This window comes from Bos grunniens, chromosome 12, assembly GCF_055505025.1.
Source record: "Bos grunniens cultivar Pamir isolate PY7600 chromosome 12, Bosgru_T2T1.0, whole genome shotgun sequence".
NCBI classification, from domain to species: Eukaryota; Metazoa; Chordata; class Mammalia; order Artiodactyla; family Bovidae; genus Bos; species Bos grunniens.
In genome coordinates, this window is record NC_141176.1 from 26416841 (window position 1) to 26432657 (window position 15817).

At 38.2% G+C, this 15817-nt stretch overlaps 1 protein-coding gene across 8 annotated transcripts in view; it reads right to left on the minus strand.

Moving 5' to 3' along the window:
* The window catches only part of NBEA (neurobeachin), a 672061-nt gene that overhangs the window by 405990 nt on the left and 250254 nt on the right, over positions 1-15817 (minus strand). For all 8 annotated transcript variants that reach the window (XR_015138069.1, XM_086329378.1, XM_086329374.1 and 5 more), the window contains one exon: positions 1718-2156. Coding sequence is in view for 7 of the 8 variants with exons in the window: in XM_086329378.1 (XP_086185504.1) it covers positions 1718-2156 (439 nt within the window). In the remaining variant the exon portion in view is untranslated. The remainder of the gene's footprint in view (positions 1-1717; positions 2157-15817) is intronic.

Below are 15817 nucleotides of genomic sequence, written 5' to 3' on the forward strand. Positions count from 1 at the left end.
TGATTTGTGTGAAAGCATTTCAAAAATAATACTCTTTGCCGTGGCAACTCATTTCAAACTGCCACCTCCCATTATGGCTTTGAGCGGTGAAGACGACAGACTTGAGTTACGTGCAGTGCAAGGCCGCTTCTGTTCAATCCGTCATCAGCGCCCCCTGAGACCTCAATCCCCTCCTTTCATCAGTATCACCTCATCATTTACATTTGATAGTACTTGAGCTACTGCATATATTAACTACACTGGAGACCCTTCTCCTAAAAAGAATTGGAATACGCTTTGTGCTCCACGATTTCATTTCTACTTATGCAATTTTGAATAATGACTGCACTCCCACTGCATTTTGCACAAATGCTACTAAGAACAAATGGAAAGTTCTATTTTTTGTAAAGCAATATCCTCAAAAGTGTAATAAATTTTGAGTGGCTAAGAATATTGGCACTCAGATGACAGCTTTGTTAAGTTTTAATGAAAAAAATTGTCCTAACAATAATCCAAATTAGGAAAGATTTTACCTAATCTTTATTTCACTGGATTCTCTTATACAAATCACAATATTTCTCTTTTTCTACTGCTTATATGTTAACAAAATTTAGATACAGAACTTTAAAAGGAACATAAAACTTAAGATCCCAAATTAAACTATTATAAGTTATTTATAGATAGATTTATAAATATATACAATTAAAAATACTTATGTGGTTATGCTTATATAAATTCATTAGCACACATACACATATCTCTTAGGAATGCAAACTAAATATGAAATGGCATAGCGAATATCCAAGGAACTATATGAATAAACCTCTAAACTACTAAAAAAAGAAATAATTTCTTATATCCCTGCTTTTTTAGTTGTTAAAAAATGTCTGATACTTAACACATTTTACCTTATATGACACATATTTGCAAAGATTTTATCTCCTTTAACTACTGTAGGTGCACAGAAAACAAAACTGATTCTCTCTTTATATCTGACATGATGACTAATGTCATTTATATTTTCACAATAGATTTTCAAAAAGTATCTGTAGGACACTGGTTAAAATGTTTATAAGCAATTTTAAAATCCTATTTATGTATAAAAAAGATAATGCACCCTAACTGAAAATGCCTTTTTTGCCACACCTCAACCCCTAAACTCAAAAAGTACTGGCTCTAACTTGGACAAAGCAGTTTATCTATTTTAGAGAAAACAATATGGAATAGAAACTGCATTCTGACTGTATATTTATTTTGACATTACAGTTTAAGAAATATCTGATTTACTTACTTTTTTCTCTTTAAAACAAAAAACAATTACTTGTCGATTACCTCACATATATGTATATAGCTATAAACATATATGTATACATATATATATATATGTATGAACATAATATAAACACACACATACATATAAAATCACTTCTCCAATGTACAGTAGTCACTTGATGATAGGTCATAATCAGAATCTGTGTTACCCTATTTCCAATTCAATGTGTCATCCCCCATTTCATACTGAAGCCCCTTTTTTGAAACATATAATTAAAATGTCTGACTATGAGATCAATCAGGTTGGCCTATCACTTTGATAGTCTTTGTGATAAGAATCTACAGTAATAAACATGTTTGCAAGATCTGCCTAATTTTTTTTTTTTTGCCTAATATTTTTAAATTAAACAGACACTAATTTTCCTTCTATACATGGAGCACTGTGAATAGTAAGTTCAGAACCTACCTGTCAAAGGAATGAAACTGCATAGGAAGAATAGCTTGCGCTTCTCTCTTCAATGCTGGGTCTGGGTATGGGACAGGCTCAGGGCCACATTCTGCAATTTCGACTGGGGCGGCCACGAGACTTTTCAGTATTTCCTTGACATTGATGCCTTTGGTTTGACTTATGCTAGATATCGATGGTGCAGACTTCAATATTTCACTGGGGTTCTCGGTCAGGCTTTCCTGTGACTTTTTCACTTCATTTGACAAAGTGGATAACAGTTCACTCATAGCATCAGGGCCTGTGCTAGTCTCTAATTCTGCCCCATTCAGGATGTTAGCCACTTGCTCCTCTCCAATTCCTGAATCGGTATGAGGAATGGAACTTTCTAGATGAATATCCTCACCAGGGGTTGGTGCTTCTTTTTCCTTTACAGTGTCCGGGAATGCAGCAGGTGTTTCTATAATGATAGAAATCAGTTTAAACAAAATGCTTCACAAATGAAAACCCACCGTTATTAATAAAATATACTCACAGAAAAGAAAACCTGTAAGAAAAAAAAAACTCTGCTAAACGGATGTGCATAACAACACAACTTGGTTAAAACATATCACCTATATACACCTGTTATTTTATTCAGTAAGCATCAACAGAGCCCTGTTTCTTTTATAAATCATCTTGCATGTCAAAAGTGATACTTTTATAAACATGGAGAAATAATTCCTACTATAATTTCTTATAACGGCTTATAAATACTTATATTAAGCTCCCTTTTATCCTTTCATTGTCAGCTACCAATCATGCAAGATAAATTATACTCCTTTAATATTTTCCTTAAAATATGAAGCCATTTTTATATCGTTTTCGGTATTGCAATAACCAGTAATGAAATAACTAATTGAAAATTTTAAACTAAAGGTATTTTTTAAAATTATGTGTAATACATAAAATTCTAAGAGTTAGTTGCAAAAAGCATGTCAAATGATTAGTTCAAAAGGATAAATGCTTTAATAATAGAATAGTGAGCCTTGAGAATTTAACCTATATGTGCCTTTAAGAACAATTATTTTGGAATATTCATGATGATTCTCTATGAATAAACATAAATTTCAATATGTGGAAATCGAATCACAAATATATATGTATGAAAACATATATAGTATTACCAATTAAAATAGATAAAAAGAAAAACATCTTTTAAAATCTTAAATCCTTATCAAATCTCATTATACAAAGCCCACTATAATAAAATTTTACCAAATTCTAAATGATGACGTTGAAAAATTTATCTAATCTAGTATAGTGGAGGAATTTCCTGGTGGTCTAGTGGCTAAGATTCCACACTCCCAATCTTGGAGACCTGGGAACAATACTTGGTCAGAGAACTATATAGATCCCACATGCTGCAAAAAAAAAAAAAAGGATCCTGAGCACCACAACTACAGATCCCGCATGACACAAAGACTGAAGAGACCCAGGAGGCAATTAAGACCCAGTGCCATCAAACAACAGCTTCACAGGTGGCTCGGTGTTAAAGAATCTGCCTGCCAATGCAGGGGACATGGGTTCAATCCCAGGATCAGGAAGATCCCCTGGAGGAGGACTGGCAATCCACTCCAGTATTCTTGTCTGGAGAATCCGATGGACAGAGGAGCCTGGCGGGCTATATAGTCCATGGGGTCAGGGAGTTGGACACACCTGAGCATGCACACACCGTCAAATAAATACTTTTTTAAAGTATCATGGAAATAGTAATAGTATTTAACTTAATAAAGTTATGCTGAAGCAGAAAATAAGATACATATGTAGATTACTTGCACTTCATGCATAAAATAGATATTTAGTAAATGGTAGCTATTTGTACTACTTAACTAACTAACAGTTATTCTTTATAAAACAAGAAGGGCAAACTAAATTATTTTGATCTCTTTGAAATTAACATTTGTAAGTTCTATAAAACTAACCTTAGGTGTTTTGCTGCTGTTATTTGTTTAGAATTTTATTGGACAAAGAAATTAAAAATATACATCTCTTACAAGTCCATGATATACTGTAATTTTCCTCATATTTATGAAATAGATTTTAGTTTTGCTTGCTTGCTTAGGCAAGGGCTTTATTACTACTTTGTAGAATATGATAATAGTATTAAGACACTGGATGAACAAAATGAAAGACAGGTTGCTCTTAGTTGTTCTCAAGGTTAAAACTTAACTGCATAAAGTATTTTTAAGAAGTCAGAAAATTTCAGTAGTATTTCTGGCAAAGCAGTAGAGAAGGAAAAGGGTAAGAGGTAAACATAATAATTTCACATTCTTAAATAAATCCTTGTGACAGACGATTAAGACAAAGTAGAAAAACTATATCAGGAATAAGAAGGACAATAAAGAATCAAGATGCTTCTGGAGTATCAAGCTGAAGAAGAAAAAAAAAAGGGGGGGTATCTCACTAACCAAAAAAGCACGTGAAAAAGAAGCAAGTTGTTCAGGAAGATAATGAATTAAATTTTGAATGAATTGAGTCTGCAGAATCTCTGGGACATTGATATCTGGAAGTCAAGAAAACTATAGCTACGTATTTGGGGCTCATTCAACCAGAGGTGGTAACTCAGACTTTGAAAACTGTTGAAATTACCTAGGAATACAGAATGAGAAGGTGGTTAAGCCAGTTATTTCCACTCTTACAGAAACTACTGAATTTACTAAATTTATGTTTAATCTATAGACTATACATTCACGGAGAGAAAACAGTTACAGTAAAAAAATCAGGACGGAATTAAATAGCAGTAGTGACATTCCTATACTAGTAAAACAGAGAATGTAAACAGAGAAACAAAACAGAACTCTAACAATAAAATATCACAGCGGAATAGCTACTAGCCTGGGCTAAATTTTCTTACAGAGTTCAACTGCCACAAACATTCAGTCAAGGATAGAACTTAGTCTAAATTTAGCTCATTTATAGATTTGGTCTACAGGTTTGGTTTTACTCTAAACGTGTTTCAGAATCTTATGATGTGTTTCACATCAAGAGCTAGACAAAAAAGTAAACTTTTCAACTCAGGCTAAAATACAAGCATTCTGTTAGCATATAAAATATCTAAGAACATAAAATCTTTGATTTGAGTTCATAAAGTACCATATAAAAATATTTCTTTCTACTATCTATAGAGCTTTTTGCTTTTCTGTTCAATAGACTCTCTCACTAGACAATTAAAATTAATAACTCAGTAGATTGATACATAGAACTTCAATGTAAATCTTGACTTCTTGATTATAAAACAATTAAAAGTTTATTAAATTTGAATATTAAAATATTTTCAGATGATGCGTCAAAATATTATTGTTGTCCAGTCACTCAGTCATGTCCAACTCTTTGCTACACCATGGAATGCAGCACACCAGGCCTCCCTGTCCATCACCAACTTCCGGAGTTTACCCAGATTCATGTCCATTGAGTCTGTGATGCCATCCAACCATCTCATCCTTTTTTGTCCCCTTCTCCTCCTGCCTTGGATCTTTCCCAGCATCAGGGTCTTTTCAAATGAGTCATTTCTTCGCATCAGGTGGTCAAAGTATTGGAGTTTCAGCTTCAACATCAGTCCTTCCGATGAATATTCAGGATTGATTTCCTTAGGATGGACTGATTTGATTTCCTTGCAGTCCAAGGGACTCTCAAGAGTCTTCTCCAACACCACAGTTCAAAAGCATCAATTCTTTGGCGCTCAGCTTTCTTTATAGTCCAACTCTCACAACCACACATGACTACTGGAAAAACCATAGCCTTGACTAGATGGACCTTTGTTGGCAAAGTAATGTCTCTGCTTTTTAATGTGCTGTCTAAGTTGGTCAAAGCTTTTCTTCCAAGGAGCGAGCAGTCTTTTAATTTCATGGCTGCCATCACCACATGCAGTGATATTGGAGCCCAAGAAAAGAAAGTTTCTCACTGTTTCCACTGTTTTCCCACCTATTTCCACGAAGAAATGGGACCGGATTCCATGATCTTAGTTTTTTGAATGTTGAATTTTAAGTCAGGTTTTTCACTCTCCTCTTTCACTTTCATCAAGAGGCTCTTTAGTTCCTTTTCACTTTCTGCCATAAGGGTGGTGTCATCTGCATATCTGAGGTGATTGGCATCCCTCCCGGCAATCTTGATTCCACCTTGTGCTTTATCCAGCCTGGCATCTGGCATGATGTACCCTGCATATAAGTTAAATAAACGGGGTGACAGTATAGAGCCTTGACAGACTCCTTTCCCAATTTGGAACCAGTCCATTGTTCCATGTCCAGTTCTAACTGTCGCTTCTTGACCTGCATGCAGATTTCTCAGGAGGCAGGCAAGGCGGTCTTGCATTCTCATCTCTTTAAGAATTGTCTATAGTTTGTTGTGATCCTACAGTCAAAGGCTTTAGCATAGTCAATCAAGCAGAAGTAGATGCCTCTCTGATATTCTCTTGCTTTTTCTATTATCCAACAGATGCTGGGGATTTGATATCTGGTTCCTCTGCCTTTTCTAAATCCAGCTTGAACATCTAGAAGTTCTTGGGTCATGTACTGTTGAAGCCTAGCTTGGAGAATTTTGAGCATTACTTTGCCAGTATATGAAATGAGTGCAATTGTGCAGTATTTGAACATTTTTTGGCACTGTCCTTCTTTGGGACTGGAGTGAAAATTGACATTTTGCAGTTCTGTGGTCACTGCTGAGTTTTCCAAATCTGCTGGTATATTGAGTGCAGCACTTTCACAGCATCGTCTTTAAGGATTTGATATACCTCAACTGGAGTTCCATCACCTGTACTAGTGTTGTTCGTAGTTATGCTTCTATGGCCCATTTGACTTTGTATTCCAGGATGTCTGGCTCTAGGTGAGTGATCACACCAATGTGGTTATCTGGGCCACTAAGACTTTTTTTGTATAGTTCTTCTGTGTACTCTTGCCACCTCTTCTTAATATCTTCTGCTTCTGTTAGGTCCATACCATATCAAAATACTTACACAATGATAACAACCTTAATTTTATTTTCACTGTAAATGATAACAGAATTATTTCAAAAAGATGCAGTAATTTAGATATTTCATAAGAATTCTATTCAAATACATAGGTTTTGTAAAGCATAATTTGTGATGTTATTCATGTAGAAATGAAAATAAACACCAGTGAAAAATTTTATAATAATAACTGCAAATAGAAAACAAGTCAGGCATGCATGCTAAGTCACTTCAATTGCGTCTGACTCTTTGTGACCTCATGGACTGAAGCCAGCAAGGCCCTTCTGTCCATGGGATTCTGGAGTGGGCTGATTTCCCTTCTCAGGGGATCTTCCTGATTCAGGGACTGAACCCGTGTTTCTCTACTCTCCTGCATTAACAAGCTGGTTCTTTTTCACTAGTGCCACCCACAGGTCAGTATTCAGAAAACCTACCTTGATTTCCTGTTATTCATTAACCTTTTACAGAACATGCTCTCAGAAGATAGCATAAACTTCAGCTTAAAATCCACGTTTCCAAAATGATTCTTTCCACACTGTGGTACTTTGAGAATTTAACCCAAGTGATTTCAATAGAAGCCATGCTTGAGCAGCACACAAAGTATAAATGATTGCAGCTGTGCAAGTTGTATTACTGACAGGAGACTTGTAATTTTTCAGTAGTTCTCAACAGTTTCTATAGCAATAGGCCATGTCAGTACACAAAGGAGAAACATTCCCAGCCTAAGTGATCTTAACCTGGTCAGAAACAAGCAGTTGCGTGCCAGATGCCTCCTTTTCTTACTGTCTTTCATTGATTTCCATTGAACCTAATGACTTCATCTAATGCATTTTGGAAAATATGGGGTTAAGTCCAGCAAATGACATACTCTCTACATGGTGACCTCATTTGTCACACTCCTTCCTCCAAAAAAAATTTCTTGTTTTACAGTGATGTATGAAGTGTTTCTATATTTCTTACTTTTTCAATTACTCAAGTTGCTATTTTCCAAACAACCTTAAAAGTAATAACATGAAACGAACATACAGCTTCTTGCTAGTACAGGACTAAAAATTACATTAAGATTAATTATTTGATTTTCATATAGCAATATGAAGTAAACTATTCACATTCGAGTAATTTAAAATGAACTAAAAATCTGTATGTAACATACTTGGATCTTTTACTATATTAAATGCAAATTAGGTAAACTGCTTCCATTGTGTAATTGTAAGGGATTTGATCTAGGTCATATATAAACGGTCCCGTGATTTTCCCTACTTTCTTCAATTTAAGTCTGAATTTGGCAATAAGGAGTTCATGATCTGAGCCACAGTCAGCTCCTGGTCTTGTTTTTGCTCACTGTAGAGAGCTGCTCCATCTTTGGCTCCAAAGAATATAATCAGTCTGATTTTGGTATTGACCACCTGGTGATGTCCATGTGTAGAGTCTTCTCTTGTATTGTTGGATTGAGGGTATTTGCTATGACCAGCGTGTTCTCTTGACAAAACTCTGTTACCCTTGCCCTGCTTCATTTTGTACTCCAAGGCCAAATTTGCCTGTCACTCCAGGTATCTCTTGACTTCCTACTTCTGCATTCCAGTCCCCTATAATGAAAAGGACATCTTTTTTGGGTGTTAGTTCTAGAAAGTCTTTTGGGTCTTTATAGAACTTTTCAACTTCAGCTTCTTTCAGCATGACTGGCTGGGGCATAGACTTGGACTACTGTGATACTGAATGGTTTGCCTTGGAAACAAACAGAGACCATCCTGTTGTTTTTGAGCTTGCACCCAAGAACTGCATGTCGGACTCTTATGTTGACTGCGAGGGCTTCTAAGGGATTCTTGCCCACAGTAGTAGATAAAATAGTCACTTGAGTTAAATTCGCCCATTCCAGTCTATTTTAGTTCACTGATTCCTTTACTTCCGTCACCAGTCACATCCACAACTGGGTGTTGTTTTTGCTTTGTCTCTGTCTCTTTATTCTTTCTGGAGTTATTCCTCCACTCTTATCCATATTGGTGCCCTTCCATATTGGGCACCTACTGACCTGGGGAGCTCATCTTTCAGTGTCATATCTTTTTGCCATTTCATATGGTTCATGGGGTTCTCAAAACAAGAATACTGAAGTGGTTTATCATTCCCTTCTTCAGTGGACCACGTTTTGTTAGAACTCTCCTCCATGATGCATCCATCTTGAGTGTGGCTCTACAGGGCATGGTTCATAATTTCATCGAGCTAGACAAGGCTGTAGTCCATGTGACGTTTGATTAGTTTTCTGTGATTGTGGTTTTCAATCTGTCTGTCCTCTGAGGGATAAGGATAAGAGGCTTAAGGAAGTTTCCTGATGGAAGAGACTGACTGTGGGGGAAACTGGGTCTTGTTCTAATGGGCGGGGCCATACTCAGTAAATCTTTAATCCAATTTTCTGTTGATGGGCCAGACTATGTTCCCTCCCTGTTGTCTGACCTGAGACCAAACTATGGTGGAGGTAATGAAGATAATGACAACCTCCTTCAAAAGGTCCATGCACACACTGCCACACTCAGTGCCCCAGACCCTGCAGCACCCACCGTTGACCCACGCCTCCACAAGGGACTCCTGGACACTCACAGGCAAGTCTGCATCAGCCTCTTGTGGGGTTACTGCTCCTAAAACAAATCCCTTATAATTATACACTAAAAGTGACAAATAGATTCAAGGGATTAGATCTGATAGACAGAGTACCTTAAGAACTATGGACGGAGGTTCATAACATTGTACAGGAGGCAGTGATCAAGACCATCCCCAAAGAAAAAAAAAATGCAAAAAGGCAAAATGGTTGTCTGAGGAGGCTTTACAAACAGCTGAGAAAATAAGAGACTCTAAATGCAAAGGGGAAAAGGAAAGATACACCCATTTAAATGCAGAGCTCCAAAGAATAGCAAGGAGAGATAAGAAAGCCTTCCGCAGCAATCAATGCAAAGAAATAGAGGAAAACAATAGAATGGGAAGATCTCTTCAAGAAAATGAGAGCCACCAAGGGAACATTTCATGCAAAGATGGTCACAATAAAGGACAGAAACGGTATGGACCTAACAGAAGCAGAAGATATTAAGAAGAGGTGGTAAGAATACACAGAAGAACTCGACAAAAAAGACCTTCATGATCCAGATAATCATGATAGTGTGATCACTCACCTAGAACCAGACATCCTGGAATGCAAAGTCAAGTAGGCCTTAGGAAGCATAACTACGAACAACACTAGCACAGGTGATGGAATTCCAGTTGAGCTATATCAAATCCTTAAAGACGATGCTGTGAAAGTGCTGCACTCGGTATACCAGCAAATTTGGAAAAATCAGCAGGGACCATAGAACTGAAAAAGGTCAATTTTCACTCGATTTACAAAGAAAGGCAACGCTAAAGAATGTTCAAATTACCAAACAACTGCACTCATCTCACACACTAGGAAAGTAATGCTCAAAATTCTCCAAGCCAGGCTCCAACAATATATGAACGGTGAACTTCCAGATGTTCAAGCTGGATTTAGAAAAGGCAGAGGAACCTGAGATCAAATTGCCAACATCTGTTGGATCATTGCAAAGCAACAGAGTTCCAGAAAAATATCTACTTCTGGTTTATTGACTACGCCAAAGCCTCTGACTGTGTGGACCACAACAAACTACGGAAAAATTTTCAAGAGATGGGAATACCTGACCACCTGACCTGCCTCCTGAGAAATCTGTATGCAGGTCAAGAAGCAACAGTTAGAACTGGACATGGAACAAAAGACTGGTTCCAAATCGGGAAAGGAGTACATCAAAGCTGTACATTGTCACCCTGCTCATTTAACTTATATGCAGAGTACATCAAGTGAAATTCCAGCCTGATAAAGCACAAGCTGGAATCAAGGTTGCTGGAAGAATTATCAATAACCTCAGATACACAGATGACACCACCCTTATGGCACAAAACGAAGAAGAACTAAAGAGCCTCTTGATGAAAGTGAAAGAGAGTGAAAAAGTTGGCTTAAAACTCAACATTCTGAAAATTATTATCATGACATCTGGTCCCATCAATTCCTAGAAAATAGATGGGAAACAATGGAAGCAGTAGGAGACTTTTTTGGGGGGAGCTCCAAAATCACTGCAGATGGTGACTGCAGCCATGAAATTAGAAGACACTTGTTCCTTGGAATAAAAGCCATGACAAATCTGAAAAACATATTAAAAAGCAGAGACATTACTCTGTCAACAAAGGTCCAACTAGTCAAAGCTATGGTTTTTCCAGTAGTCATGTATGGATGTGAGTTTGACTATAAAGAAGGCTGAGCACCAAAGAACTGATGCTTTTGAACTACGGTGTTGGAGAAGACTCTTGAGAGCCCCTTGGACTGCAAGGAGATCCAACCAGTCAATCCTAAAGGAAATCAGTTCTGAATATTCATTGGAAGGACTGATGCTGAAACCCCAATACTCTGGGCCACCTGATGCAAAGAACTGACTCACTGGAAAAGACCCTGATGCTGGGAAAGACTGAAGGCAGGAGAAGGGGATGACAAGGATGAGATGGTCGGATGGCAACATCGACTCAATGGACATGAGTTTGAGTAAACTCCGGGAGTTTGTGATGGACAGGGAAGCCTGGCATACTGCATTTCATGGGGTCGCAAAGAGTGGGACACGACTGAACTGAACTGAACTGAACTGAGGTAAACTGCATAAAAATTAGCAGAATGCCAAAGAGAAAAGAAAATACAGAGCCCAACCACTCTACCAGTTATTCTCTTTTGATCTTCAGTTCCCCTAGCTTTGGCCTCTTTATATGCAGATCAGTATCTCCTAAACAGCCAGGTATTATCTTTGAGAACATCACATACCCTAATGTGCCACATCCAATCTGTTATCATATCCTATCAAATTTTACTTCCAAAATATGTCTCTTATTTACCTTCCTGTTTAATCTCTACTGCCACCACCCTCATTCTAAGCCACAGCATTTCTTACGTAGAAAGCAACAGCCTCCAATTGGTTTCGTCAGTTTTCCTCCCTGCTCTTCTATTCCCTCACTGTACTCAGAATACTTTGTACAATTATATGATACTTGTAGTAGGCAGAACAATGCTCCCTCCCTTCCAACGATATCCACATCCTACTCTCCATAGCCTGTGAATATTACCTTACATTCAATGTAAGGGCTTCGAAGAGACCATCCTGAATTACCCAGGTGGACTCAATCAAACTCCAAAGCAGAAAGTCTTTCCTGGTTGTGCCAAGAGGAAGATGTGACTCCAGAACAGTCTGAAAGATGCCCTGTTCTTGGTTTCAAACATGGAGGGAGAAGGAAGAAGGCCATAAACCAAAGAATATGAGTAGCCTTGGGAAGCTGGAAAAGACAAAGAAAATGGATCTCCTCAAGAGCCTCCAGAAAGGAATGTAGTCTTGAGGACGTCGTGATTTTAGTCCAGTTAGAAGTCCATGTTAGACTTCTTATCTACAGTAATGTAAAATAATAAATTTGTGTTGTTTCAGGTCAGTAAGTCTGTGGTAATTTGTTATGGCAGCAATAGAACACTAATGCAACACTCCTCTGCTTAGTTTAAAAACCACAATCTTGCAAGCCCTACATGTTTTAGTTCCTGCCTATCTATATAAATTCATGGAATGATTCTCTTTCCCTTCATTCTTGTGTTCCATTCACATATGTTTGCAAAATATGCCAAGGAATTCCTCAGAAAACGCAGCCACATATTCATCCTTCGTTTCAAAGTTTAATATTGCTTCCTTGAGGCTTTTTTTGAACCTTAAATTCAGTCAGTTCAGTTGCTCAGTCGTGTTCGACTCTTTGTGACCCTATGGACTGCAGCACTCCAGGCTTCCCTACTCATCACCAACTCCCGGAGCTTGCTCAAACTCATGTCCATCGAATCGGTGATGCCATCCAACCATCTCATCCTCTGTTGTCCTCTTCTCCTGCCTTCAATTTTTCCCAGCATCAGGGTCTTTTCCAATCAATCAGTTCTTCATATCAGGTGGCCACAGGATTGGAGCTTCAGCTTCAGCATCAGTCCTTTCAATGAATATTCAGGATTGATTTCCTTCAGGATGGACTGGTTGCATCTCCTTGCAGTCCAAGGGATTCTCAACAGTCTTCTCCAACACCACAGTTCAAAAGCATCAATTCTTAAGCGCTCAGCTTTCTTTATCATCCAATTCTCACATCCATACATGACTACTGGAAAAACCATAGCTTTGACTAGATGGACCCTTGTTAGCAAAGTAATGTCTCTGCTTTTTAATATGCTGTCTAGGTTGGTCATAGCTTTTCTTCCAAGTAGCAAACATCTTTTAATTCATGGCTGCAGTCACCAACTGCAGTGATTTTGGAATCAAAATATAGGCAGCCTCTAAAAGCTAGGAAAGAGAAGGAAACAGATTCTCCCTTAAAACGTTCCAAAGGAATACCATCCTGAAAACACCCTGGTTTTAGTTCAGTAAGACCCAGTTATTAATGAGGTTATTAATGTTTTTCCTGGCAATCTTGATTTCAGCTTGCGCTTCATCCAGCCCAGCATGCCTTATGATGTATACTCTGCATATAACAGCCTTGATGTACTCTTCCTGATTTGGAACCAGTCTGTTGTTCCACGTCCAGTTCTAACTGTTGCTTCTTGACTTGCATGCAGATTTCTCAGGAGGCAGGTAAGATGGCTTGGTATTCCCATCTCTTGAAGAATTTTCCAGTTTGTTGTAATCCACACAAAGGCTAAACTCAAAGGCTTTAGCATAGTTGATGAAGCAGATGTTTCTTTGGAACTCTCTTGCTTTTTCTATGATCCAATGGATGTTGGCAATTTGATCTCTGGTTCCTTTGCCTTTTCTAAATCCAGCTTGAACATCTGGAAGATATCAGTTTAGGTACTGTTGAAGACTCACTTGGAGAATTTTGAGCATTACTTTGCTAGTGTGTGAGATGCGTGCAGATGTGCAGTAGTTTGAACATTCTTTGGCATTTCTCTTCTTTGGGATTGGAATGAAAACTGACCTTTTCCAGGGTTGTGGCTACTGATGAGTTTTCCAAATTGGCTGCCATATTGAGTGTAGCACTTTCACAGCATCATCTTTTAGATTTGAAATAGCTCAGCTGGAATTCCATCACCTCCATTAGCTTCGTTCATAGTGATGCTTCCTAAGGCCCACTTGATTTTGCACTCCAGGATATCTGGCTCTAGGTGAGTGATCACACCATCATGGTTGCCTGGGACATTAAGGCTTTTTTTTGTATAGTTCTTCTGTGTATTCTTGCCACTTCTTTTTAATATTTCTGCTTCTGTTAGGTCGATAGTGTTTCTGTCCTTTATTGTGCACATTTTTACATGAAATGTTCCCTTGGTATCTCTATCTTGAAGAGATCTCTCATCTTTTGCATTCTATTGTTTTCCTCTATTTCTAAATTAAATTAGGTTTCTTCTTTTGTATGGTCTCATGAAAGCGTTAGTCACTCAGTCGTGTCTGACTCTGTGGCCCCATGGACTGTAGAAGTTCAGGCTCCTATATCCATGGAATAAGAATACTGGAGTGGGTAGCCACTACCTTCTCAAGGGGATCTTCCCAACCCAGGGATTGAACCCAGGTCTCCTCATTGTAGGCAGATTTTTTAACATCTGATGTACCAAGGCTCATAATACTGTGAAATTTTATTTTTTAGAGTACAACATAGCTTGCAATTATATTATTTAATTGTGTGGTTTCTAAAAGTCTATCTCTTTCACAAGAATGGTACCTTCATAAAGATAAAAACTTAGTGCCCACTATTATGTATCTCCAATACCTAGTATGTAACAGGAAACTATTTATTCAGCAAATATATACTGAATAAATCTTAAAGTAAACGGAAAGAAAGATTAAATTAGAAGATTAAAAAAAAAAGAGGTGGCAGGCTTTTGTTGGCTTCCTTTACTAATATCGAAAGCAGACATTTATTTTAAAGAGTAGAAGTTTTGGAAAAATATTTGCTAGGAGTAACTGAAAATTACATAATTTTCACCTCTAAATAATATAAAATATATAGTGTATCTGACATCAACATGTAATTAGAACTTGAATGTAACTATTTATTTAAAAATATGAGTTTAATTTCTAGGTATTAATTAAATAAAAACTGCGTGGTAAAAATATTTGCATATAAACTGTTGGCATATCCTTCACTGTTTCCTTTGTATACAATTCTAAGAGTATAATTAGTGGGTTAAGGATTATGAATATTTTTATGCTATGTAAAATGCACATATCTGCATTCTTACCCTTCAAAATTTTACCCAATTTGAAAATTATGGGGGGAGGAGCCAAGATGGCGGAGGAGTAGGACGGGGAGAACACTTTCTCCCCCACAAATTCATCAAAAGAGCATTTAAACGTCGAGTAAATTCCACAAAACAACTTCTGAATGCCGGCAGAGGACATCAGGCACCCAGAAAAGCAACCCAACTCTTCGAAAGGAGGTAGGAAAAAATATTAAAGACAAAAAAAAAGAGACAAAAGAGGGAGGGACGGAGTTCCGTCCCGGGAAGGGAATCTTAAAAAGAGAGAAGTTTCCAAACACCAGGAAATCTTCTCACTGCCGAATCTGTGCCGAGCTTTGGAAGCACAGAGGGCAACATAACAGGGAGAAAAAATAAATAAACAATTAAAACTCGCAGATTGCGAGCCCTACAGTAACTCCCCCAGCGGAGAAGCGGCGCAGACCCCTGCATCCGCCATTAGCAAGCAGGGGCTGGGCAGGGAGGCGCGGCGCGGGCTGCATCGCTGAGAGTAAGAATCTGGCCTGAATACCCTGAGCACTATCTGAGCAAAATAATTTGGGCTAGCAAACCAGACTGTGGGATATCTACCACGCGAAAAGCCAGCCCTAACCTAAGACCGCCAGGCCCGCGCACGGAACAAAGGACTGAACAGAGATAGCCGGCTGCAGACCTTCCCCCTCCGGTGACAGGCAGCCAGAGCCGGAAGGGGGCAATCGCAGCCCCAGAGAGACATTATCTATAAAACTGTAAGCAGGCTTCTTTGCTAATTAAACTTCTTGGGGGTCTGGACGGTCAACATCTGCCTGAGAAGGTGCACCGGTTTTACACCCAGATAACCGAGTGGCGGGGAGGCGATAAGTCGCAGCATTGGCAC